General features: G+C 42.6%; 1 protein-coding gene and 1 long non-coding RNA gene across 3 annotated transcripts in view; one reads left to right on the top strand and one right to left on the bottom strand.

Moving 5' to 3' along the window:
- Window positions 1-15826, top strand: part of ETF1 (eukaryotic translation termination factor 1) — a 31079-nt gene extending 15253 nt beyond the window's left edge. For both annotated transcript variants that reach the window (XM_047729786.1, XM_047729787.1), the window contains 9 exons: window positions 5083-5258; window positions 5779-5918; window positions 8199-8337; window positions 9137-9327; window positions 10673-10802; window positions 11350-11505; window positions 11870-11934; window positions 12737-12884; window positions 13508-15826. In XM_047729786.1, the coding sequence (XP_047585742.1) occupies window positions 5083-5258; window positions 5779-5918; window positions 8199-8337; window positions 9137-9327; window positions 10673-10802; window positions 11350-11505; window positions 11870-11934; window positions 12737-12884; window positions 13508-13590 (1228 nt within the window). In that variant the 3' untranslated portion in view covers window positions 13591-15826. The remainder of the gene's footprint in view (window positions 1-5082; window positions 5259-5778; window positions 5919-8198; window positions 8338-9136; window positions 9328-10672; window positions 10803-11349; window positions 11506-11869; window positions 11935-12736; window positions 12885-13507) is intronic.
- Window positions 15827-21166: 5340 nt separating this feature from the next.
- LOC125100022 (uncharacterized) lies at window positions 21167-26975 on the bottom strand. The gene is made up of 3 exons (XR_007127422.1): window positions 26930-26975; window positions 25863-26085; window positions 21167-21778 (listed from the first exon to the last, which is right to left on the bottom strand). It is a non-coding gene; the product is annotated as an uncharacterized LOC125100022 (long non-coding RNA).
- Window positions 26976-27894: the final 919 nt, after the last annotated feature.

Genomic DNA, 27894 nt, shown 5'->3' with positions numbered 1-27894 from the left:
AGAGCATTTTTCTTTTTTTGTAATAGAAGATACCAGTTTGTTTCATTTGGGAATTCTTTTTCCATCTAGTTCAGAAACTGGAACATGGCCACAGGTAGGATAGTATGTAGAATTTTGGATTTCTAGACACCTTGTCCTAATTTAGAAAAGTTCTTTTTGTAGTTACACTGAACATTAAAACGAAAAGCATTTTAGAGAGTGGTATGCCTGACTTAATGTGTGTTTGTGTGTGCATGAGCAAGGGATCGTTTTGAAGCAGCTTTGCTTCGTGGTCATTTTGATTGTGCTTGTAATGCCAACTGAAGCTGCTCTTCTTAAGTTGGCTTGATTCTCTGGTTTGGCTAGAATACTTGTTCCCCTACTCGGGGTGGCAGCAGAGCACATAGTATCCATCCTTTACCATGTACTGTCTGTCATTGATCAACCTGTATTGAGTAGAGTATCACAAAAGTTATGAACTGGCCTTCTGTGTTCTTAATAGAAACCCCAACAGAAACAATGCCAGTTTCAGAGATAGAAAATAAGCCAATAACCTGAGAGTAAGTATTTTGATAATTGGAAGGGCTGAATGAATATACGCAGCTTGTCTGCTTATAGAGAAAACATGTCTGACGAGAGAACCTGTGGGATTTACCACTAGGAGAAAACTTTGAAAGGGCAGGGTCTTGTGTAAATGAGGTCCCTTTCTACCACTAATACTGCAGAAAAACAAATTTGTGAAAATAATATTACTATAAATGATAAATATATGATATGGTATATTGGCTCCATTTATACAGAAGCTATTAGATTTGAGACTATTAATTTCCTATATATGTGTGTTTATAGATTTGAGTCTGTTCATATTGCCACTCATTCTCCTTATAAGGTTTTTTTTTTTTTGTTTTTTTTTGTTTTTTTTTTAGCATAAAATTAACAATTGTTAGAACATTTCTCAGAAAAAACGTTTGGCTTTTCTAGTAAGCTATCAGGTTAAAAGACGAAGAGATTTTAAAAGGAGTATCATGGTGCTTGCTTCGGCAGCACATATACTAAAAGGAGTATCATGTTATGAGTCTTTTCCATAGACTTTTTTTTTAGTAATAGCATAATAGATACACAGTTTTATATACTGTAAAATTATTCATTTTTATTTTTTTAATTTTTTTTTTTTTTACTTTTTATAAACATATAATGTATTATTAGCCCAGGGGTACAGGTCTGTGAATCGCCAGGTTTACACACTTTACAGCACTCACCATAGCACATACCCTCCCCAATGTCCATAACCCCACCACCCCATTTTTATTTATTTTTAAGATTTTATTTATTTAGAGGGGGGAAGGTTAGAGGGAGAAGCAGACTCCCTGCTGAGCAAGGAGCCCAATGTGGGCCTTGATCCCCAGACTCCAGGATCATGACTGACCTGAGCTATGAAGGCAGAGACTTAACCAACTTAGCCACCCAGGAGCCCCTCTTTATCTATTTTTCAAGTAAGCTCTATGCCCAACATGGAGCCCAGACTCAGAACTCTTGAGATCAAGAATCATATGACCCACCAACTGAGCCTAGCCAGGCACCCCCAATTATGCCCCCCCTCACTTGGGGGCAGGTTTGGGTTTTGCTGCTGCTGCTGTTTTGAAGAATTTATTTAAGTAATTTTATACCCAACATGGGGCTTGAACCCACAACCCCAAGATTAAGAGTTGCATGCTCTCCTGAGCCAGCCAGTTACCTTCTTAATTGCCCCCTTTTTAAAGGACACAGAATACTGGTTTTTTGAGAGTTCAACAATCACCACTATAATTTTAGAACATTTTTATTAAACCAGAAAGACGCTTCCCCCTTCCCTCCCCATACGCATTACTAGTCACTCCCCATTCTACCTTGGCAGTCACTCTGCTTTTTCTGCCTCTAGGTTGCCTGTTCTGCACATTTCATATAAATGAAACTATAAAATGTGTGGGTTTTGTGACTGCATTTACTTGGTATAGGGTAAAATTTCCATACTCCATTCCTTTTTATTGCTGAATAATATTCCATTATATGAATATACCATGTTTTGTTACACGTTCAGTAGTTGGACATAGGGTTTTTTTTTCTTCTTGACTGCTGTTACTAATGCCTCGTAAACATGAGTTTTGTGTGTACATATCTTTTCATTTCTCTTGAGCATATACCTAGAATGGTATGCTATGGATGGATTGGCCAGATCATGTGTTAACTGTTAGATGAATAGCGAATACTTTTGCCCTTTCTGTAAGTTGCCTTTTTACTTTCTTGATGGTGTCCTTTGAAGCACAAAAGTTTTTAATTTTGATGAACTCCATGTGATCTAGATAATCTATTATTTTAAAGATTTTATTTAATGTTATAGAGCATACACAAGCAGGGGGAGCAGCAGGCAGAGGCAGAAGCAGGCCCCAACACACACACACACCACACCCGACCCTACCACCTCCCCCCCCAGTAAGGCCAAGCAAGGAGCCTGATGTGGGATTCCATTGCAGGTCCCCAGGATCACAGCCTGAGCCGAAGGCAGACAGTTAACTCAGTCACCCCGGCATCCCGATAATCTAATATTTTAAATAGTAACTTTTCCATCCTGTTTGGGTATTGAGAGTTGATTATATTGGCATTTCCTAAACTTGAGAGATGAGAGTAGCATCTTAAGGAACTTACAGGAACCGTTTTTGAGAAGGGGCTACCTAGAGTGAACTCTCCCTCCCTTGATTTTAATACGTAGCCAGGTTGAGAACTGCTACGTCAAGGAGACAAATGTGTGCTTTAAATTTTTTCTGTCATAAATGAACTTTTTTTTCAACTTTTGTATTGTGGCAGAGTACACAGTATAAAATTTAACCATCTTAGCCATTTTAAGCATACAGTTTAGTAGTGTCAAAAATACATTCACACTGTTATGCAGCCAGTCTCCAGAACTCTTTATCTTGTAAAACTGAAACCACACTAAACAACAGACACCCTATTTCCCCTTCCCCCAGCAACCACTGTTCTTTCTGTCTTTGTGAATTTGACTATTCTGGATACCTCATATAAGTGGAATTATATTGTGTGGTTTTATATCTGGCTTATTTCCCTTAGCATAAATTGTTCAAGGCTAATACATATTGTAGCATGTATCAGAATTTCCTTTACGACTGAATGATATTCTGGGTGCTTGGATGGCTCAGTGGGTTAAGCCTCTGCCTTCGGCTCAGGTCATGATCTCAGGGTCCTGGGATCAAGGCTCGCATGGGGCTCTCTGCTCAGTGGGGAGCCCCCGCTCTGCCTGGCTCTCTGCCTACTTGTGATCTCTCTCTGTCAAATAAATAAATAAAGTCTTTAAATTAAAAAAAAGACAATAATATTCCACTCTATCTCTGTGGCACTTTTTGTGTTACTCTTCGTGCAAAAGATGGATAGGTGGACATGAGTTCTGTCTTTCGGTTGTTGTGAATGTTGCTGCTATAAGCATTAGTGCACAAGTATATCTTTGGTTCCCAGCTTTCACTCTTTGGAGGATAGACCCGTAAGTGGAATTGCTAGATCATATGGTGATTCTATGTTTAATTATGTGAACAACTGCCATGCTGTTATCCATAATGGCTATATGATTTAACATTACTACCAGCAAGGCATTGGGTTCTCATATCTCCACATCTTTGCCAACATGTTTTGTTTCTTGATAGTAACTATTTTAGTGGCTGTGAAGTGGTTTTGTGTTTTGATTTGCATTTTCCTAATGATTAGTGATGAGTTGATATGTTTTGGTAATGTAGTTTTGTGTGTGCTTCAGGTAGAACTAGAAATACTGAAATGAGATGTTGTTAATAAGTATGTTCAGATAATGTAGTTAAAAAAATGGTGTTGGCATCATAGATAGAGGTTGGTGGCTGCTCAAAAGAGCTTTCCCATATTGGCAAGGCCTTGGTAGTAGTGCCCTCCATAGTTTAGAATTTGGTCCTCGTTTTTTAGTTCTGGAAGCTGGAATTTGTTTGAGCACCCAGAATTAACCAGGTCCTCAGTGTATGCTGTGTGTGGTGTATAAATCCTCTCAAAATCAACAGTGATGAATACGTAAAGTACGTTTAGGGATACACCTAGAGGGAGTGTGTGATTTCCTAACTGGGATATTTGTGTGAATTCCAAGACTCTCCTTTCCCATTATCACATTACTTAGGGTGCTAAATTAATGATTATAAATTTTCATGGTGAGCCTGGAATTTAAAGAGGGAAGGGGCAGACAGGATGATATTCAGTTGTTATTTCATGTAGACTTTGTAAAGACTTGTTGCATCATCCTGTGACGGAATCTCCCACTGAAAGAACCATCAGATTCCAGGCCTTTGCCATGGACTCTGTTAAATTCCAGCCTGTTGTCAACCTCCTTACGAAAACTTCTCTCTTTGCCCTTGAAGAATGAGGAGTTCCTGAGCATCCCTTTAAAGTGCTGCCTTTCCTTTACATACCTAAGATTTATTCATATAATTGAGTACTGGAGCGCCTGGGTGGCTCAGTTGGTTGTGTCTGACGTCAGCTCAAGTCATGATCTCAGGGTCCTGGGATTGAATCCAGCATCAGGTTCCCCACTCACTGGGGCATCTGTTTATCTTTCTCCCCCTGCTTGTGCTATCTCTCTCAAATAAATAAATAAAACCTTTAAATTAAAAACAAATAATTGGGGCACCTGAGTGGCTCAGTGGGTTAAGCCTCTGCCTTCGGCTCAGGTCATGATTTCAGGGTCCTGGGATCCAGCCCCACATGAGCTCTCTGCTCACCAGGGAGCCTGCTTCCCCCCACACCCCGCCTGCCTATTTGCAGTCTCTTTCTCTGTCAAATAAAATCTTTTTTAAAAACCCACAAAAATAAGAAATAAAAAATAAAAACAAATAATTGAGTACCTACCATACTCAGAACACTCTTCCTAACCTAGCATACTTTGATCACACTGTAGTTCTGCCTTCCTGGTCACCTAGGGAGTGGCTGGTTTCTATTTTAAGGGACTATCATTAGCTCACCGTACTGATGATAAGCATAAATTTAAACTCCTCACTCTTCACTTATGTGGTACTTGAACCTCTGATGTTTTTCTTTCTCCCACAGCAATGGCACAAGCATGATATCATTGATCATTCCTCCCAAAGACCAGATTTCACGAGTGGCAAAAATGTTAGCAGATGAGTTTGGAACTGCATCTAACATTAAGTCTCGAGTAAACCGCCTTTCAGTCCTGGGAGCCATTACATCTGTACAACAAAGACTCAAACTTTATAACAAAGGTAATCTAGAGCTTGATCATTTTCCTCCTCTACTTTGTCTTGGTTATATTGTCCATTTTGATCCCCTGATGCTCTTGGTCACTAATGGGTTTTTTTCAGATATCTATCAGCAGTGTCCCTTTTGTTGGAATTTAAACCCTTTTTTTTTTTAAAGTAACATTCTTTAAAGTAGTAGTTACTTAAAGACATAAATCCTCCCTTTTAAAACATCTCAATAATTTTTGAAATTATGGAGAGAACTCTCCAGGAGAGATTTACAAACATTTCTGCTTTATTTAAATTAAGATTTAAAGGAACCAGGGACATGGGGCACCTGGCTGGCTCAGCTGGTAGAGCATGTCACTGTTGATCTCCAGGTTGTACGTTTGAGCCCCATGCTGTGTATAGGGATTACTGAAAAATAAAATCTTTAAAAAAGAATTCAAAGTAAGGGAGCAGGGACAGTAGACTGTTGGAATATTTTCTATTACTTGAGGAAAATTAGCTGTGGATTTAAGTAGAGAAATTGTGTTTTTTGCAGTACCTCCAAATGGCCTGGTTGTTTACTGTGGTACAATTGTAACAGAAGAAGGAAAGGAAAAGAAAGTCAACATTGACTTTGAACCTTTCAAACCAATTAATACGTCATTGTATTTGTGTGACAACAAATTCCATACAGAGGTAAGAAGTTCAAGCACAGAATATTGTCATCATTCCAGAAAGAAACTGCATACCCATTAGCAGTTATTACTGATCCTTACCTCATTTCCACCCCCCCCCCCAAGATCTCTCTGCTCTGGGCCATGACTGATCTTTACTGTCTCTCTACATTTGCTTATGTTGGGCATTTCGTATAGTGGGTGGCTTTTTGCAGCTGGTTTCTTTAAGTACATCAGTACTTCATCCCTTTTGATCACCAAATGATACTTGGCCCCATTTTATTTTTCTGTTCATCAGTTGATGGGCATTTCTGTTTGACTATTAGGAATAATGCTGCTCTGAACATACATACATGGTTTTTTGGATGACAAAATGTTTTCATGGGGGAGAGGCGGCTATATGCTTAGGAATGGAATTTCTGGGTAATTTGGTAACTGTTTAACCTTTTGAAGAATTGCCAGACTGTTTGCTAGGTCATTGTATCACAAGGCCAGCTGTTTCAAAAAAATAAGACTTTACATTTATCATGACACAGTGACATAATCATTCAGCATGTTTGAGGAAAGTGCTAAACTGAGTTTAGAGAACTAGTTAGAGGTGAAGATGTAATTGCCTAACCTGATCTCTGTCTCTTCCTATATGCCCATGATACTTAGCACCCTTAGTTTTCAGCTCACAAATTACAAATCTTGAGGCCTGTAAGAGCTTTTTTCACCCCCATGAAACTTTTGAGTGACAGAGCTGCCATAAGATAAAATTAAAGGGTGGAAAGGAAGCCTCATTAGAGTGACCTAAATCAGTCAACAGTAGAACAATCAGGAATTCACAGCTGGCTCCTAGTTCAGTCTTTTGCTTTTCATCGACCTAGGGAAAAACCTCTACAGTGGAATTAGAACTGACATTTGTCAACACAGTTTACAGTGGATGATTTTTGCTAACTTGACAGGAAGTCCAATTCCAGTTGGATCTTGGTTTGTTGCATTGATGGTTGAGACTTTCTCTTGGCTGTCTTGCCAACCTCCTCTGGCAAAAGCTTCATTGGGAAGGTCTTACCCGGTCCTACTTACTGTATCTAGTAAACTCTCTAGATTCTGAGTCTTGTTAATTTAAATAGCACCTGCTACTCGTGTTATCTAGCTTTAAACTTACTTATTAAGCTAGCTTCGTTGGTATTTCTAAAGCTTAACTCTTCCAAGGTACTGTTTAATCTTGCTAGCTTTGTTTATTTTGGCTTTTAATCGATACGTTGATAACTAGATATTAATGTGATATATTGCACCACACAATTTATGTCCTGTTTAATCAGGATAATTACACATTCTTACAAAGGATAAGTATTCCCTGATGAGCAGAATTACTGAAAACCTAAACTCAATCAAGCTACTTAACAGATTGTGATGTAATGTGCGTAACATTCATGTCTTAATGCTAATTATCAGACATGGTATGGTTAAAGATTGATTCTTAATGATTAATCTGCTTTCTGGTCAATTCTTAAAAGAAATTTTCTTCCCTAGTTAAAATGGAATGGGTATTTCTTAGCTCAAAAAAAGCCTGGCCCCTAGCAGTTAGTCATTTAGCAGGTGCACAGACTCTCATCATGAAAACTTGCCCATCCATATGGGTTCCCAGGACTGTTTAAATATTTGCTCTTTCAGGAGGCAGAACTACAGGGATGTAATTACATGCTAACCCAGAAGGAGGGGTTTCCCCCACAAAGACCAAGTCATTTAGCTATATAAATACCTTTAAAATAAGATTTTTATATCCTGATATCATTAAGGATGCTCAAGACATAGGAGTAAAGTGAAACATCTCAAAACTAGATCTTTTTATAGACTTTTTTCCTGGTATTTTTTTACTCCTGGAGCCCTACTCGTAGAGTTGATTTATAGGATACTCTTTGCTATAATGAATACTGCCTGTTGATGCTGGGGTTGTACAGAAAGTAGCTTTTGGAGGTTGGTTTTTTGTTGTTGTTGTTGTTGTTGGTTTGGTTTTTTGAGGTTAGACTTTAAATTTGAATGTGATGTTCCATGGATTGCCATCACTCTAAATCAAATCAAGGACTAGAATAAATCTGAACCCTAGATCTCTGTTGCTTTTTTTCCTGCATCTGGTTAAAAATTGTACATATGGGTTAGTTATAACTGAAGTCTAACTTACTCCATAAAATGGCTTTTCTAAGTATTCATACCATCTTGGATGGAGGGAAAGTGCTTGCATATGTCCTTTTAGACTTTGTCTTGACCCTAGAAAAGCTTTGGGATTTATTGTATGGTACTTATGTTTGCTTTCCAGGCTCTTACAGCACTACTTTCAGATGACAGCAAGTTTGGCTTCATTGTAATAGATGGTAGTGGTGCACTTTTTGGCACACTCCAAGGAAACACAAGAGAAGTCCTGCACAAATTCACTGTGGATCTCCCAAAGAAACATGGTAACACAGGAAGAGAACATGAGCCCACTTTCCTTGTGTCTAGCAATAAGGAAACGAATACTACAGTTGACCCTTTAAAAGTGTGGGGGTTAACGGCACCAACCCAGCTGCACATAACTTTTATTGAATATATGCATATTTAACTTTTGACTCCCCCAAAACTTACCTACTAATAACCTGTTCCTGGGAAGCCTTAGCATTAACGTAAACAGTCGATTAACATGTTAGTATGTTATGTTGTATTTTGTACTATATTCTTAAAGTTAGAGAAAAGAAAATGTTACTAAAATCATATGGAAGAGAAAATACATAATACAGAACTATTTGGTATTTATCCCAAAAAAATCATGTATAAGTGGACCCACACAATTCAAACCTTTATTATTTAAGGGTCAACTGTGGGGGGCTGGTGACTGGCTCATTTGGCGGAGCATGCAACTCTTGATCTCTGGGTTATAAGTTCAAGGCCCACCTTTGGGAGTAGAGATTGCTTTAAAAAATAAAACCTTTTTCTTTTAAAGAGGGGTCGACTGTATAATGGAGGGGAATAAATCCAGAGGATGGGAGAAGCATCATGAAATGACTCATGACTCCTTGGTGCCTGTGGCTTCTCTTTTGATAAAATAATTAGTAGTTACTCTCTAAAAATGTCAGTTTATGCCAAACATTTAGTTAAGGAAGTAGTGATTTTTGTTTGTCCTTTTGTTGGGTAATGACATGATTATTTAGTTTTTAATTAGCAAATTATTTTGTACTTTTTTAATGATGGCCCCTTTCCCCCCCACTTTTTATGTCAAAGGTAGAGGAGGTCAATCAGCCTTGCGTTTTGCTCGTTTAAGAATGGAAAAGCGACATAACTATGTTCGGAAAGTAGCTGAGACTGCTGTACAGCTGTTTATTTCTGGGGACAAAGTGAATGTGGCTGGTCTTGTTTTAGCTGGATCAGCTGACTTTAAAACTGAACTAAGTCAATCTGATATGTTTGATCAGGTAAGTGAGAAGTTGATGCTCTGTCAGTTATGTTGTTGGGTCAGAATAAGTGTGTCCATTGAGTACTGGGATGTGCACATCTGTTTTGGTTTTCAAGTGATGTATATTTCATGTTTAAAAACCTAGCTCTAAAGGGGTGCCTGGGTTGCTCCGTGGATTGAGCCTCTGCATTTGGCTCAGGTCATGATCTCAGGGTCCTGGGATTGAGCCCTGCACTGGCCTCTCTGTTTGGTGGGGAGTCTGCTTCCCCCCTCTCTGCCTGCCTCTCTGCCTACTTGTGATCTTTCTCTCTGCCAAATAAAGAAAGTCTTTAAAAAAAAAAACCTAGCTCTAAAAAAACAAACAGAAAATAACCTACCTCAAAACAGGCAGAATTCCAGGTGTTTAAAAAACATTACCCCAGGGGTACCTGGGTGGCTTAGTGGGTTAAGTGTCTGCCTTCAACTCAGTTCATGATCCTGGAGTTCTTTTTTTTTTTTTTTTTTTTTTTTAAAGAAAGAAAGATTCCCCCATACTTTCCTGGGACTTTTCTATCTTTCAAAACCAACCATTTTTCTTTTTTTTTTTTTAAAGGATTTTATTTATTTATTTGAGAGCAAGCACAAGAGCAGGGTGAGGTTCAGAGGGAGAAGCAGACTCCCCACCGAGCAGGGAGCCTCATGCAAGGCTCAGTTCTGGGACCCCAGGATCATGCCCTGAGCTGAAGGCAGACTCTTAACCAACGGAGATGTGCCCCAAACCAATCATTTTTATATAGAGTCATTCTGGTCCTATGCCAGCTCCTAGTTTAGTGGATTGCCATAATTGGCTTCCAAATGGAGTGTGATGTCAAAGAAACTAGGGGATAAAAGTTTTTCTGCTCTTTTTCTGACTTATGCCTGGAGGTAAATAAAGCAGTGAAACTCAGCAGTGTGACAGAGCTGATTAGCCTGAAGCATTTAATCCAGAAAGATCTTGTTTATAACTTGGCCCTGACATAACACTATTCCCAAGGTGCTCTACTGGAGAGGGAGTAGCATTACGGTAGAAGTCTCAACCAAAGAAGTGGTATTGTACTCTACAAATTTAGTATGGCAGGAACTAATAGTCCCCAGTTTCCTTCTTATTGGTGATTAATGAGTTGGCCTCTTAAGGTCTAATTGAATGGTGATATAATTAGCTGGGGAAGTTAACCTTGACAGTGTTGCTCACTGAGACCTGCTTGTGAATAAATTGGGTTCTTTCCCTGTGTTCTTCCCCTTCAGTGTTCATAATGCTGAGCTTTGCATGCCATTAAGAAGTAGTGGTCTCAGTAAAGGTGTTTTCAAACTAACGATTTTTTTTTAAATGTGTGTGTGTATGTCAGAGGTTGCAATCAAAAGTTTTAAAATTAGTTGATATTTCCTATGGTGGCGAAAATGGATTCAACCAAGCTATTGAGTTATCTACTGAAGTCCTCTCCAACGTGAAATTCATTCAAGAGAAGAAATTAATAGGTATCAGTGAAATGCAATTTATTTACTTACTTTCTGAAATGTTTTTGTGTGTCTGTATGTACATGATATATGTATGTAACAAGATGCTGAGAAGGTAAAAGAGGAAGATTTAGCAGTTGTATTAAAAAACTTCCTCGTGTAATCATTAATCTTCCTTTAGTTGTGAATTCTAATAAATGTGCTTTATATGTCTTTTTTTTACCCTTTGGCAATAGGAGCCAAACTTCAGTCTTATTTTGCATATTTTCCTTTGTAATAGAGTGATGAATAGAGAGCCCAAATAGAGATTAATCTGGCCATTATTTGGCTTTGTTTCTGATTTAACGGAGCACACATACTTTTTCAAATGGCTGTGTATTTGGCCCAGCCCTTAGCCTCTTGAGTGGAATTCTGGAGCCTCAACTAGAGTGGTAATCATTTTTCACTGACTTCTGGCATGTAACTCATTTTTGAGTTGATTTTTTTTTTCTCTCGGATTTTGAGCAAGAAAGTCTATCTACAAAGGAAATTTTAATATATGTACTTACTGACCTGTTCCTAATCACAGGACGATACTTTGATGAAATCAGCCAGGACACGGGCAAGTACTGTTTTGGAGTTGAAGATACACTAAAGGCTTTAGAAATGGGCGCTGTAGAGATTCTAATAGTCTATGAAAATCTGGATATCATGAGATACGTCCTTCATTGCCAAGGCACAGAAGGTATGAGAATTAGAAAATAAAGTAAGATTGCTTTTTGTTAGTGAGCTCTTTGTTCTGGAACTTGAGGTGGAGATTTGGGGAAGGTGGCTTTAGTCTTCATAAGTTGTTTTGCTTTAACTGATAAATGTCTGCTTAAGACTGTTACATTTCCTGAGGAAAAAAACTGCATCTTGAAGTCTTTGGTGTTTATGTATGGTAAGAGCATTGTACCTGGTAGACATACAGTGCATGCAGACTAGTATGTTTATGAAAAGAAGGTTGATAGGAGTTCAGAAACCCTTTTATCTAGCTTCACTTACCTCATGAGACTTACATCTGTTAGTATATGAAAACCAGGTTAACACATTTTTTCCTAATACTGCAGAGGAGAAAATTCTCTATCTAACTCCAGAACAAGAGAAGGATAAATCTCATTTCACAGACAAAGAGGTATGTGGTTGTTTTCCTAGTTTGCTGGTACATGCAAGGAAACATAAATCCATGTTAGAGCACTGGCAACATAAGAGCATCCACCTTGGAAACCAAATTCCATGCTGTTGGCACTTGGGGGTTGGGGGCAGCAGGAGGTGATCACCTCTTACCTGTTCCACACCACTCTGACTCCCAAGGAAGGAGGCCATGGCATGGTTATGGTGGTTCATTATTTTTAGAGTAGTTAAGCATTCTCATTCTTGAAAGAGTAGAGAAGATTTGACCGACTAGTGTCTCTTCTGCACTGTGAATCTGTATTGCTTTCTTTGCTTACTTGCTCAGCTCTTACACTGAAATACCTTCTGCAGGTTTAGTCTAAATGCATCACTGTAGTAAAGTGTCCCCTGCCTGGCACAGATCCCTTAAGGATAGTAGCTTCCTCAAATTGGGAGTTAAAGGACTTTGTTTTTTGACAAGGCTACTCCTAAACCAGTTCTGTTGCATCTCTTCTTGGTTGTTAAATGAGTGCTGCCTGGAGACACTTTACGACAGCCTGACTTTAGAAATAACAACAGGAACCACCAGAAGTGTGTGTTGACATTTCATCAGTGAAATAGAGCCTGAGGAGGAATGTTTGTTATTTAAAATAGAACTTCTGTGCTATTAGAGTTATGTCAGTAGAAACCACAGTTCAGAGAGAGAGTTGTATACCCACTTAATGAGAGGAAGAATGATAATAATGATGGATGGGGAGGATAGGGCCGCTAAGTCTTGATATAGCCTGATCCATTTTTTTGGTATCTCATGGTCATCCTTATAGACAGGACAAGAACATGAACTGATTGAGAGCATGCCTCTGCTGGAATGGTTTGCTAACAACTATAAAAAATTTGGAGCTACGTTGGAAATTGTCACAGATAAGTCACAAGAAGGATCCCAGTTTGTGAAAGGATTTGGTGGAATTGGAGGTGAGTAGCAAGTAAGGAAAATAAACTTAAGGCCAGGGTCTCAAGCTAAAGCTTTCCTGGTTATCGAAAAGTCAAGTTACTTCAGGCAGAGTGGCTTATCATTGACCATGGCAGGAGATTGAGGCAACACATGGTTGCACGTTCCTTGGTTGGGACCCTTTTTTAAAGATTTGAGAGAGAGGAGAGTATATGTGCATGGTGAGGAGGGACGGGGAAATGGAGACACAAACCCAAGCAGACTCTGTGCTGAGCGTGAGCCTGACATAGGGCTTGATCCACCACCTGGACATCACAACCTGACCCGGCCTAAACCAAGAGTCAAAACACCCAACCAACAGTGCCACCACCCAGGCACCCCATGGTTAGGACCATTTTTTTTTTTTTTTTTTTTTTTTTTTTTTTAAGATTTTATTTATTTGAGAGGGAGAGAAAGAGAGAGAGAGCACAAGAGGGGGTAAAGTCAGAGAGAGAAGCAGACTCCTGGGACTCCAGGATCATGACCAGAGCCAAAGGCTGTCACTTAACCAACTGAGCCACCTAGGTGCCCCTACAAATTGCTTATTGAAGTGAACCTTCACCATCCTGTAAACATAGGTGATTTACTCTTTGATTTGCTTCCCCAGGTATCTTGCGGTACCGAGTAGATTTCCAGGGAATGGAATACCAAGGAGGAGATGATGAATTTTTTGACCTTGATGACTACTAGGTAGTCGACATGGGTCCGGCAAAACGTGCCTCACCCTCCAGCATCCAACCCAAGGAGCATACCCGTGGTGGAATCCAAACAGATCCCTGCCTTACAATTGGAACATTTCCAGAACTTAATCCATGAGCATTGGATATTGAAAAGAAAACCGAAACAAAACCAGACCCAACCCTACACTTTGGTTTGTCATGGTGTCAGCGCAGCAGCCTACAACTAAGTTCCTAAAATGCCACTTTGGACTAATTTAAAAAAGAATCCCAGTTTTTACTTTTACTCGATGGTGAAATTGGTTGCTCTTGTATTTTATGGAAAAAAAAAATGATTTTTTTAACCTTCATACATAGAATCAAAATACTTTAACTGCTGTAAACCTTCAAAAGTTAATAGAAATGAGATCATACTGGTTTGTTTCTTATTTTGATTGGAGAAAAATTAAATTGCTGCATTTCGCAGTGACCCATTTACATGGCATTCTCAGCTTAGACTGCATAAGAAGAAATACACGCGGTGAAATGTTGGAACCATACTCTCTTGGTCTCTGTTTAATGTTGAAAGGGTGAGTTAATAGGAGGCAATTTGAACTTCACTCCCTCACACTACTCTTCCCCCTCCAGACTGTCAGTTTCAAGGATGCAAACTGCATTGCAAAGTCAAACTGACATATATGAAGCATTTGGGCCAAGTGCACTGTTTCCTTCCACCTGTTTTGCAGGCGCATTTGTGCCTGGAGTTTGGGAACCCTTAGCATCAGTTGCATTGACAAGGGTTCCCATAATAGCCTACTAGAAACCAATTTCGGATGGGTATGATGGGGCTTCTGTGCTATTGCTGGGATTGGGAGAAATAAAACATGCAATTTAAGTGGACGCAAAGAAATTTAAAGAATATTTTATTTTGCTTGGGTCTGTCCTTGGTAAAAGGGAGGTGGTCGTGTTTTCCTTGTGTTGGATGGCATGAGATTATGTGAATGTTTTGATTTTTTACAAATGAACTGCAAGGTTTTTCACAGGAACGACTGACAAGACATGTATGACTGTGCATGTAATTATAAACCCCTGACCTCCTGGTGGGGTTGGAGCATCTGTTTCAAATATGGGACTTAACAGGCACCTCTCATAAGAGAAATTATGGGAGGGGGTGGGGAGGGCAGGGGTGGGACGGGATGGGACACAGCTTCTGGCACCAAGGACTTAACTATGGTGGATCTAAAAGTGGGCCTGAAAACCTGAAGCTTATGCTTCATAGCTGGGCTCTAAGTGGGACTTGACCTCAGCTGACATGCAAGGTCATGGCGTGCCCGAGGTGGTGACAGTGAATAAAGTGTATAGGATGTGCCCAGTGGTAGCAATGAAAAAAAGCATACCAAATGGACTTTGAAGGACCAAAGGTTTTAAAAGTCAATTGGTATCATTCCCACACTGATAGGGTAGTGGGGTGCATTTGGTTTTCAAATTGGGTACTTTTAACACTTTAGTGCCTGACTGCTGTTCTTCACTGACTTGACTCAGTCACTCGTAGCTTTATTGGTCTGAACCAGCTCCTTGTTCCCAGGTTGCAGACCTGCCTATCGTTCCAATAATCCTGTTTCACTTGAATGAAGGGAGTATGTCTTAACTGTAAAGCTTCTGGTTCTCACACTGTACTCTGAGGTCCAAATGACTGTCTTTCAATGTATAACCTGATGTCTCAACCCCCAGTGAGAAGAGTCAATTCTTTGGTATTCACCAATGTGGGAGGCTTCACCGGAACAGGCTTTTGCTTTGGGCTCTGCTGTTTGTTTGCAGAACACCCAAGAGCGAGCAAACATGCTCTCTTCACAGCAGTACCGTAGGGTTTTGCCATTGTAAATGGGTCTAATGTGATATGACAAGACCAGAGAAATTGGATGTAAATTTACATTTTTGAATATGCTTGTTGTTTCACATGATACATTTAGGGTATGCAGCTCCTTTTGTAGTTTTTATTTTTACTATTTAAGTTTGGAAATGATGCCAAATTTTTGTATTTCTTTAATCAATGTGTTCTCTTTGGTGATATATATTGCATTATATATTGATGTGTGTATCAATATATACTGATATGTATTACACTTACACATACAAACACGTAAATAAGAGGGGGTGAAAACCGTAGCCTTTGCATTCTCTATAGCCTCTACAGAGAGATCCTAAGCAGCGAAATCTTGGTGTTGTGATGTACAGAAATGGAGAAGAGTATTAAACCATATTTAAGAATACACTTTGTGTGCCTGAGATTCTTTAGGATTGTTCCCTGGTGAGGTCTGAGCCACAGAGATATGAGTGAGCTCTCCAAGGCGTAGTAATAGCTAATAACTTTTCAAGCCTTAGATTTTAGTTTTCTTTGTTATGTTTGCCTATGGAAAGGTATATACAAAAGATGCCTGGGGTCATGATCCCAAAGTTAACATCAGAAGGAGGTGCTGGGGCAAATCTAGTTTGTAGCTTCCCTGATTCATATGTGCACCAAAGGAAAACCTGCCTCTTCTTTAAAAAGCTCTTTCAAGTATGTTATCCCATGTAACTCGAGATTTCATGGAGGTAGATGGTGTGCCCATTCTACAACTGATGAAACAGGCCTGCAGTGGTGAAGCCAGATTTTACCCCAGGCCTAATTCCAAAGTTTCTCCTTTTTCTACATCTGGTTACCTTGGGATGGTCCACATTTGAACAGCAGAAGCTAAGTAAGCTTTGTTCTCCCAGACCTGGTGTACTAGGTAGGAGAGTAATAACCTCATGCAAGAGCAAGCCTTCCAAGTTGGGTCAAGAGAAGAGAATTTCATTTGCAGATTTTCATTTGCTTTTCCCAAAGATGGAAGTGCTTAGGGTTCCTATTTGGTGTTTCAGGGAGCCTAGTTAAAAAACCAAGCCTAGTGGTGCAGGATTTCCTTTCTCCCTGTTTAAGGAAATACATTTCACAAATTGACCAGTAGTGCTGCCAGATTTAGATGATAGCCTTGATGAAACCCAGTTACCCTCTGATAAGGGGTAGACTTGCTTGTGCATGGTGGAGGTATATAATTTTCCTCCTAATGGCATCCCTAGGTGCTGTTTGAAGTCAAAAGTTGGAAGGCAGCACACTAGTGCTGGGTACGTGGGCTGTTGTATTTGCCTGTCTGGGCCTGTAGCGTTTGCCATCTTTTGTTCTCTGGCTCCGGTTCTCATGCTGTGACGCTCCCAGACAGGCACACTCGATTCAGGGCTGAGTGCCAAGGTGGAATTTAAGCCTCATGCCAGCTTATCCCTTGTTGCCAATTTGAGCGAGCGCCTGCTGGGACTTCCACCTGCCAAGTCCCACCCTGGTGGGACTCTGCCTCCAGGGACATAGGAAATGACCAGCCAAAGGGTATGGAAGCACTGGATGCCAAAGTTGCTGAGGATATGGCTGAATAACAGGAACTAGAGGTACACATGGAAACAATTCACCTCCAGGGTTCTTTGATAATCAGCTCTAAACCCTGTCTGGGAATGCTGTTTCAGGTATAATCTGAAATTGCTTGGCAGGCTCATCATGGGGCTTAGTTAAGAGTCCAGGTCAGAGAGTCACCTCTTAGGACAAACACCTTTAGTTCTGACTCTGTATAAGTTGGCCTTGTGATTTCAGCTAAGTCCCTATTCCTTCGTTTCCCCACCAGGGTAAGGAAGTCTGTGATTCTAAAGAGCCTTAAAAGCCTTAATGCTATCAAGGGTAGCATCATGGTGAGCAAATCTGACAGTGACACTTTGGCTAATTATTTTAATGTCTCTGAACAGCAATTTCCCTACCTGTAATAATGCCTATTCCATAAGGACTGTCAAGGATTAAACGCAGTAAGCATGTGAAATGCATAGTACAGTGCCTGGCATTTTGCAAGGGTTCAGATGGGAGCTGTCTCCGATGGTCCTGTACTATCAACCTTGGTCCTCTGGAAGTAGCCAGGGTGAGTCTGCACTGGCAACCACGAGGTGGTGCTAGAGTTAAGAATACCGGCTGTAGAATGAATTTGTTGCTTCTGGTGGGGAGATTTCTGACCGGCATTAAGAGGTACCTGGGACAGCTTGCTTACCTTAAATTTTTGAGAAATGTAGAGGGCAAACTACTAAAGGATGTAGGGATGATCAAACATCAGGGAGAACCCAGGAGTCTCAATCTGGGCTTTGAGCTACCCATTTGTAAAATAACTACAATCACCAACATTGGTTGAACTGTTACCGGACACAAGTACTGTGTCATGAGCATCATCTCATTTAATCCTTAGAAAAACAATGAGGTGGATATTGTTTTATATCTGCCCATCCAAGTTCATAAGCTACTAAGTGACAAAATCTGGAACTCAAAGACAAGTCTATGTGGTTACAAAGCCAATGTAAATGCAGATCATTCCTCACTCAAGAAGGGAGAGAACAGTCGGCCGGTACTGCTAAGAAGATATGTGGACTCATTTCACCAGCCCTTGTGCTTTCAGGGACAACCAACAGCTCAGATTCATCTGGAAGGTACCCATCTAGCAATTCTATCCTTCCCCCAACACATACAAGTTTTGACTGGTCAACCCAGCACAACCACAGTTGATGGATAAAAGGAGCTTCCTTGGACTCTCTAAAAGATCCCTGTAATTGATTCAACATCTTCAGAGAAGAATGTACACACAAAATGGAATTTCTCAGAGACTAGGGCATCTGCCCCTGCTCTTAATATGTCATCAGCAGGACAATTAAAGAAATTGGAATATGGACTCTAGACAAAAAGTACTGTATCAATGTTAAATCTCCTGAATTTGATAACTCTACTGTGGTTATGTAAGAGAATACCCTTTTTCTTAGAAAATACACATTGAAGTATCAAGGGTTTATAATAGAAAAATTGTGAAATTTCAGAAATATAGAAGTGAAAAAGCATTATTTAACTATCTTTAACAGTTTAGAATCATCATGAACATCCATTATAAAACAGTGTGATGATGAGTATTTAGATTCAAACTGGTTCACAAGGTATTTAAAACACAACTTTGGTTTAGTTCTTCATTCAAGTTTGGTTTTCACTCAGGATTTGGGTTTGACTCAGATGTCATCATTTAGAAGCTAGTTCTGCCATAGGGTTTACAGCCCAGGAGAAATCCTTATCCAGTCTTTGCCACCTGGCCCAGGTTACAAAGGAGAGCAGAGGCAGAACCATGAGAGGAGCTGCTGTCACATGCCTCAGAGATAAAATCACTCTGGGGTTGGGGGCACCTGACTGGCTCAGTCAGTAGAGCATGTGACTCTTGATCTCTGGGTTGAGTGCAAGCCCCACAATAGGTACAATCTCTACAGATTACTTTAAAAATACATTAAAAGATGGGGCGCCTGGGTGGCTCAGTGGGTTAAAGCCTCTGCCTTCAGCTCAGGTCATGGTCCCGGGGTCCTGGGATCGAGCCCCGCATCAGGCTCTCTGCTCAGCGGGGAGCCTGCTTCCCTTCCTCTCTCTCTGCCTGCCTCTCTGCCTACTTGTGATCTCTGTCAAATAAATAAAATCTTTTTAAAAAAATTATTTAAAATATATATATATTAAAAGAAAATCACTTTGGGGTTGGTCTGATGCTAGATGGATGAGATAAGGCCTTGTAAAGTACAGGGCTTCTTGGGGGCCCTTGACCCCTAGCTTAGTGAACAACCCTAGGGATGATGGGAAGGAGGCAGAGTTGTACCTCGGACCCTAGAGCCCATTCTCAGGACAACGGTGTCATTAGATATTCTAGTCCTTTGTCTACTGTCACACCCTTATACAACTCTTCTGTTGCCCCATACTTTCACTTCTTAAAGAATCAAAATTTTAGTATTTGAAGGGGACCTTGCTACTTCAGTCCCCTCATTAAAAAGAGAAGAAAGCTGGGGCACCTGTGTGGCTCAGTCGGTTAAGCGACTGCCTTTGGCTCAGGTCATAATCCCAGGGTCCTGGGATCAAGCCCCACATCGGGCTCCCTGCTCAGCGGAGAGCCTGCTTCTCCCTCTCCCTCTGCCTGCCGTTCTTCCTACTTGTGCTATCTCTCTGTCAAATAAATTAAGAAGAGAGAAAGAGAGAAGAAAGCTGAACCCCAGAGACAACATAATGACCTGTCATGCTTGTGCAGCAAATGAGCAAAGCCAACGTGAACACCTGATGTTATAGCTCCAAATTCTTTGCTATTAACATATGGATGATCTTGTTATTCTTCATCAAAATTCCATTCTCCCCCTTGTCAGGGATGAGAACAGGGAAGATCAGAGAGTAAATGGCTTGATGCCAAAGACAGAGCTGGGAGGGGAAATGTGGCCAACATCCAGGTGGGGTTATGAAAGCTGTTTTGAAGGCACTTCCCTATGAGTCAGGGTTGGCTTGAGTGGGTAGATTAACTTGCTTCTCCAGCCCCCAGGGTTCCAGATTAGCCCAATCTAGGTTTCCCTGTCAGACTTCCAGCTTTTCCACTCTGCTCAGATACCCTGGGTTCAGCCCCTTCTGCTCAGTTCTCCATCCCCAAACAAAGGAAACCTGGAGGGCAAGCCCATTTCCCAGGGGAGGCTGCAGACCAAGAAAGGAGGGTGGAAACCTCAGACAGAGGCTCTCCAAGGAATGTCAAGGATCTTCTAAGGTAAAGGCAAAGAAGCAGGGACAATCCGCCACATGGGGGGAAGGTAGGTGGGAGATCGGAGTGGGATTAAGAAGGAGGAATAACCATGTGATGTGGGGACACCTGCCCCATGTTACATGGCCATCCAGAGCCACATACATTCTCAGCCTAGGCTGTCCAAGGGATGGGGTGGACCAACCATCTCATGATACAATCCCCACTGAAAGGCCTCCAGAAAAGGACTCTATCAGTAATAGGGCAGGATGTCATCTAGGGAAGAGGAGGTGAAGTTCCTTTAGATAATGTTGCATTCCTGTACTCAGGGCTGGAGGCCCCCCCTTTACACCCCTATCAAACTCTAATTCTGAAGATAGGTAGCACAGAAGGAAGGGGTTTGCCCTTCCCTTGGCAACTGAGCAAAGGCCCTCAAAAACCCAATCTCCTCAGCTTTCTGACTCCACAGACACAGTCCACTGCCACACCATTCCTTAAATTAGATTTAGGTTAACCTGGTCTTATTCTTTCATTTAAGCATTTAGAGACCTATCTTGTGTGATGGGCCTGTGCAAGATGCTGGGATACAGTGGTGAGCAACGCAGGCATTATCCCTGTCCTTCAGGAGCAGAGGTAGATAGCAAGGAATGACAGAGTGAGGAGTGTTAGAAGAGAAGGGATAGGCAGAATGGCTCCCACTTCATCTGGGACTGACTACCTGACCTGCCTGGTAAGCAGGGGGGGAGCCTGGAGAGATAAGTAGGTTTGGAGAGGCAGAGGGGTTGGTCCTGTCTTGATCCAAAGACCAGGATGCCGCTCAGATTTCAGGACACTGATTATTTTCACCCAGCTATCATTTTTTGTTATTGTTTATTTACAGCTTTATTGAGGTATAATTTAAAAACTTTAAAGTTCACCCACTGTAAATATAGTTTAGTGATTCTTTGGAATAAATCTGTAAAATTGCACAAACACAATCCAGCGTCCATTGCCCCAAAAGGGTTTTGTGCCCTTCTGCAGTCAATCCTGCTCCCACTCCCAGCCCTACCCAACCACTGATCTGTTTGCCTTTCCTAGAAACTCTGTATTACTAGACAAGTACAACATGTAGTCGTTTACATGGTTACACTTATTTGATTTAGCTCCTTTTAAATGAACTTTTTAGAAACATCCATGTTATTACATGTTTACTCCTTTTTATTGTTGAGGAGTGTGATACATTAAGAAATATATATTTGGTCTCTTTCCCCAGGTACTGGCACAAAGCTCCTAAAACCCTTGAAATCTCCATAGTGATGAGTGCATTTCATATGCTAATGAGATGACTGGTGGCAGGGTCCCCCTAGATAGCTTCAGGATGGAGCCAGGTTGCCAGAAAGGCCTAATCAGGTTTTGGAATGTTCAGCCCCACTAGGCAAGAAGGGAGGTCTGGAGGTTAAGTTAATCACCAATAGTCAATGATTTAATCAATAATGTCTGTGTAATGGTGCTTCCATTAAAACCCTTTCTAAATTATGGGGTTCAAAGATCTTCCAGGCTGGTAAACACACTGAGGCATTGGGAGGTCTCCTTGTAATTCCATTATGAATTTGAGGATCAGCTTTTTCATTTCTCCAAGACCACTGGAATTTTGACACAGATTGTACTGACTCTGTAGATTGTTTTGGGTAGTATTGCCGTATTAAAGATATTAAGTCTTCCAATCCACAGATATGGTATGTCTTTCCATTTATTTAGGTCTTTAGTTTCCTTCAACTATGTACAAATCTTTCACTTCCTTGGTTAAGTTTATTCCTGAGTATTTTATTCTTCTGAATGCTACCATAAATAGAACTGTTTTCTTGATTTCCTTTTTGGATTGTTCATTGCTGGTGTCATTCTGGTTTTCATTTGCATTTCCCTGATGACTAATGATGTTGAGCATCTTTTCATGTGCTTATTAGCCACTCCTACAGCTCTTTTGATAGAATGTAATCTTTCATTCTTTTTTTTTCCTCTAGACTTGTTTATTCTATTCTAATGTTTCATTTTAACTGAAACACAGTTGACACAATGTCACATTAGCTTCAGATGTACAACACAGTGATTGGACAACTCTATAATTATACTATGCTCACTACAAGCACAGCTAGCATCCTAACCTTTCATTCTTTTTCCAAAGAGAGAGAAGGGGAGGGTGTGGAGAGAGGGTGTGAGGGAGAGAAAGAATCTTTTTTTTTAAGATTTTTTTTTTTTTTTTTTTTTTTTTTTTGGTCAGAGAGAGAGGTAGAGAGAGCGAGCACAGGCAGACAGAATGGCAGGCAGAGGCAGAGGGAGAAGCAGGCTCCTGCTGAGCAAGGAGCCAGATGCGGGACTCAATCCCAGGACGCTGGGATCATGACCTGAGCCGAAGGCAGCTGCTTAACCAACTGAGCCACCCAGGCGTCCAGAGAGAAAGAATCTTAAGCAGACCTCATTCATGCTGAGCATAGAGCCTCATGCAGGGCTCAATCTCACCACCCTAAAACTATGACCTGAGCTGAAATCAAGAATTGAATGCTTAACCGACTGAGCCACACAAACTCCCCTAATCTTTCATTCTTAATCTCCAACTCTGCCATTTCCATGAGTGGAGACAGAAGGAGTCCCGTTGTTTCTCAGATACCCTTCTTCTTCCCTTCTTCCATTCTCTTTATTTTCAAAAAGTACTTAACAGGTAGAGAGGCAGCACAGGTCAGGGAGTTAAGAACACATGGACTGGAACCAGACAACTATGTCCCAACTCTGCCACTTACTAACTACGTGACCTTGTACATAATTTAACTTAAACTTACTCAACTTCTCTTTTGCCTCCTTCAAATTTAACATAAGAGTGTTTTGTTAAATAAATTGTTTCTTCCGTTTGTTACATAAAATAAGTGACTACCCCCAGCCAAGCATTGTCCTAGACCCTACAATACAGTAAGGAACAAAAGACCACAATTGCCTTCCCAGTGGGCTTTCAGGCTAGTGGATCAGTCCAACCAATGTGAAATTCCTATTACAATGAACACATATGAAGTCTGTTGCACAGGACTCTGACCCAGCCAGAGAGCCCAGAGAAAGCTTTTCTAAGAACAATGACGCTTGGGGCGCCTGGGTGGCTCAGTGGGTTGGGCCTCTGCCTTCGGCTCGGGTCATGATCTCGGGGTCCTGGGATCGGGCCCCACGTCGGGCTCTCTCCTCGGAGGGGAGCCTGCTTCCCCCTCTCTCTGCCTGCCTCTCTGCCTACTTATTATTTCTCTCTGTCAAATAAATAAATAAAATCTCTTAAAAAAATTTTTTTTAATTTAAAAAAAGAACAATGACTCTTGAACTAAGCACAAAGGTGTTAACTAGGCAAATATGAGGAACATCCCAACACTTGGGAAGGAGGGGGAGAGTACAGTTGAGGAGGTAGGTGAAGACCAGTGTGGAGGAAGCTCAGAGAATGAAGGAGGAGTGCAACAGAAGATGAAACTAGAAGAGAGGCCAGCAAGCACAAAACAGGCTAAGCTCCAAGGCCTTGCTGAGAACTTGAAACTTTATTCTGAAGATTATGAAAAGTCATTCAGGTGTTTTAGGCAGGAGGATGACAATGCAGATTTTTGAAATTTGTTTCATATTTTGAGAAGACAGTGTGGAGCTGAGTCTTGAAGTACTAGAACACTTAACATCCAAGTAGAACACTGTTTATCAAGCCATGAAAAAGAGGGCTTCAAGAAGAGATGATCACATACAAGTCAAATGCTGCTGAAAATTACTGAAGTAAGATGAGGACTAAAAAAATCCACTGGATTCAGAAATAAGAGGTCCCTGGTAATATTTGAGGAGTCCCCAAACACCACTGCTCAGCCTCCAGAACCCGTCTGTCATCTCCGGCCCCCATGGCCACTGCCTCAGGACTTACCCTCTAGCAGATCAGAGGCGTGTCTCATTAAGTTTCTTAGGAGGATTCCCTGGCAGCTCTCCTGGCTGGCTACACTAGCTGTGTCATGGGGTGCGGCCAGTTCAAACATGTCTGTCCACCTCATCTAACCATCTCCTCCATCTTGCTGTTTGGGAGCCAGATGTTCCTGCTGGGTACCACCATAAGGGCAGCATCTTACAACAGTTAAGCACTACGCTGAAGTAAGATACCAATTCCTATCACAGTTCTAACTCTATCAAGATCTTGGTGAAAGACAGTTACATGTCTGGAGCTGTTTTCCAACCTGTAAAACACTGTGATTAAAGAGAGTGAAGCATGTACCAAGTACTCCACAAACAATATTGGCTATCATAAGCTCATATTCATTCATTTATATTCATCCAATAATTGTTTATGATGACAGGCAATGGGTGCTATTGTAGTCAACAACAGAGACACAATCCATGTCAGCAAGGAATGCCCAATCTAGTGAGGAATCCAGTCAAGTAAAACTTTGATAAGAAAGGCACAGGGCACTGGAAGGATTGGGCAGTAGGGGGACTAAAAATCGCATCCAACCCAGTCTTGGTAAGGGAGGGTTTGGTTTTGCTTTTGGCAAGATCACCTGTAACTGAATGAAGAGGGGATTGGTGACAAGAAAAGGTTTAGTTCCTGTGCTTAAAGATAATATAACTTAGTTGAGAAAGCAAGCAGAGGAAAACAATAACAAAAATAGAAATACCAGGCAACCATTATACTGGGTGTCACACTGGCTTTTTCTGCAAAAAGTCTCACCTTACCAATTCTCAGGTTCCAAATACTCCCACCTTAGAGAGGCCCAAAAGCCAGGTCCAAGGGCCACCATAGTAATCTACTTCTCTCAAAGCAGGGAGCAGCCGAGGACCCCTACTGCTTCATAGGACTTTCTGAGGCTCAAAGCCCTTTCACCCAGAATAGAACACAAGGCCTGCCCAGCAGAGGCCTGGGGTTCCTGCAAATTCTGTAGCTAGAGAGAAGGTTGCTGGAGCTCCCTGGCTTCTCTCAGGCCTTCCCCCTCTGCTAGGCTCAGCTATAAATAGATTGCTGGTTTCCAGCAGGGGATCTCCCAGCCTTGCAAGGAGAAAGCTCCGCCTTCTCACCCTGTGCTGCCCTCAGCCTGGAGCAGAAGGGGGTGGTGGCTGGCAGGGGGAAGGAGAGGAGGGGAGGGCAGGAACCAGCACCACAGAGAGGCTGGCCTCTGGACTACATTACCCACAATCCTAGACAGTGGCTGGGAAGAGGAGGCTGCTGGGGGCCTGCAGCCTTAGATGGAAAAACAAGGCCAGAGGCATCAAAGGCCCTGGGTATGCAGCCCAGGCCCTGAAACCCAGTTTGTTGTTTTGGGGTATTTCCCCCCACAAAATCTAAGCCCTAAACCCTCAGTCCTAAACCATAGAGTTCATCTCCTCTCCATTCAATTCACAGGCACTCAGACTACCTGGAGTCAGGGAGACCAACAAAGCTCATTATCCTTCAACCTTATACAGTGTGTGTGTGTGTGTGTGTGTGTGTGCGCGCGCGCGCGCGTGAGTGAGTGTGAGCAAGCACAAGCAAGTGTGTAAGGGCAAGTGCACACGCTCATATACACAAATGTGCACAACCAAGAAAGTGGAAGCCTGTGAGCAATCAAGCCCAAAGGCTGCTTGGCACAAGAAGCCCTTTCCGGGGCATATTCCCTGCCTGACTCAGCCCCAAGCTCTGAGCTTTTCTTTCCCTGCCTCATCTGAGGCACAACAATCAGACGCTCACCGGTCCAGCAGAAAGCCTGCATGCTGATGACGTGTTGCACTTCTGGAAGAGCTGGGGGGTAGGGGTTCAGGAGAGGCTGCTGGTTTGGTCTGCTGAGGTCTGGTCCCTCTCTCTGACCTTTGCTCATCTCCAGGCAGACAGATCAGGGTAACCACGTGGCAGGGCCAGGTTTAAGTCCCTGGAGGTGCTGCAGGGAAGGCCTGTAAGGACTTGCTGCTGGTTCCTGCAGTGGATAAACCAGAGTTGTCAGGCTGAACAACCGGGGGCCTTCCAGAGTGGTGGGGGCAGCCGGTGTGCACTGCTCCAGACCTCAGACCCACAGAAGATGTACACCTGCCCCCTCTGGCTCCCCCACATCATCCCTCCAACCTTCCCTACAGAGTCAAACTATTTATGCAGAGTTCTGGGGCTGAAGAAACCACAGGGAGCACAGGGTGGTAGGGGCCAGATCTAAAGTGAAGTACCCCTGTCCATGGTGAAACGGCACTGGGGTCTAAAGAGAGTCTTTTCCCTCTTTCTCCTCACCCAGATAAAACAAAACTCTCACTGAGCTAGGCATCAGGAATGCAATGATGAGTGAGATCAAATAGCAGCCTCAATAAACAAACGGTGTACAATACTGTTATTACACATAACATGCCTAGGTGTTGGGGGTGGGAAGGATTTCCAGATGGCCAACATGTCTCAACCAAGTAAAGGATGAGTAGCAGTTCTCCCAGAATGGTGTGAGAAGGGCATTCCTGACAGAGCCGACAGTTCTAGTAAAGGCGGGAAGACTCTCAAGAAACAGCAAGGAGGGCGGAAAGGACAAACACCAAACAGCCACTTGCAACAAGAGTAGCAGCAAGGGAGGAGCGGCAGGCCCTCACGCCAGTTGGTTGTTTGGGCTTCTGCCCCTAGGCTGGGAGCCGCGGAGGGTTCTGCAGCAAAGTGTGCTGTGCTCAGAAATGGAGGAGGGCATTTTGCCAAAAATGAAACCTGTGGGGCTGGGAACCTGAGCCCTTCTGGGGACGAAAGAAAGCACGTTGCCTGCACGTAGACTCCCAAGTCCGCCTGTTCGCGTTTACCTCAGCCAGGACCGGCCGCGAGGAGGCCAAGCCGCGCGTTCCCAGCGCCGCCGGCCGCCCCCTCCTTGGCAGCGTGTCTCCAGACCGCTGGCTCCCGCCCACAGCCGCCCGCGGGCCGTCTGCCAGACGCGCCGGGAAGGAAACGCCTTGTATGGTCCTCGATCACGGAGGAAGCGCCTTGTAGGGCCCGGGGAGGAAGCGCCAAACATGGCGAGGGGCGGGAGGGGGTGGGCCGGGGGCGGGCCGTGCGCTCGGAATGGAGGCTGCTTCCGGCGCCGCGCCGCCCCGCGCCGCGGCACCCCCACAGCGCGCTGAGCAGCCGGGCCCCTTCCTGGCCGCGGCCGGCGCCCCCCAGCGGTCCCCTCCTCTTCCACCCTTTCCTCGGGCGGGGGTCACAGGAATGGGGGGGCAGCAGGGAGCTCTCGGGGGCCGGCGCGGCGGGGAATCCAGCCCGGCTTAGACGCCTGGCCTGGCCGAGTTGGATTTCCAGCTCCTCCAGGCACTCGCTCTGTGACCTTGGGTACAGCGGCTTCGCCTCTGAGCCTCAGTTTCCTCTTCGAAAATGAGAGGCTTCCCGTTAAGCATGTCCTCGAGCGAGTAAGGCCCTCCTTGGCGGTTCTGTCACCCTAACAATTGAAAGGGGCGGGAAAGGTGGGCCGGTTTTTCCACTCACCTGATGCCTGTGTCCCTTAAGCCTCTCCCCAGGCAACTCCTGGGAACCTGGATGAAGGGCTATATGGGAGGCGACGGGTTCAGAAGAGATCTTTCCCGAAAAAAATAGGGCAACTTTAAGATCTAGTTTTCCTTTCGAGTCTGTGAGATTCACATAGAGAAGGTTCCAATTCCAGCTTCTCCCCATATCAACTGGTTGATGCTGGGAAGGTACTTACCTTCCCTGAATCTCAATTTCCTAATAAGTGAAATTGAGATAATAATTCCTGATTCGTGAGGTTGTAGTGATAAGC

This window comes from Lutra lutra, chromosome 5, assembly GCF_902655055.1.
Source record: "Lutra lutra chromosome 5, mLutLut1.2, whole genome shotgun sequence".
In the NCBI taxonomy this organism is placed as follows: Eukaryota; Metazoa; Chordata; class Mammalia; order Carnivora; family Mustelidae; genus Lutra; species Lutra lutra.
This window is presented reverse-complemented; position numbering and strand designations above follow the sequence as displayed.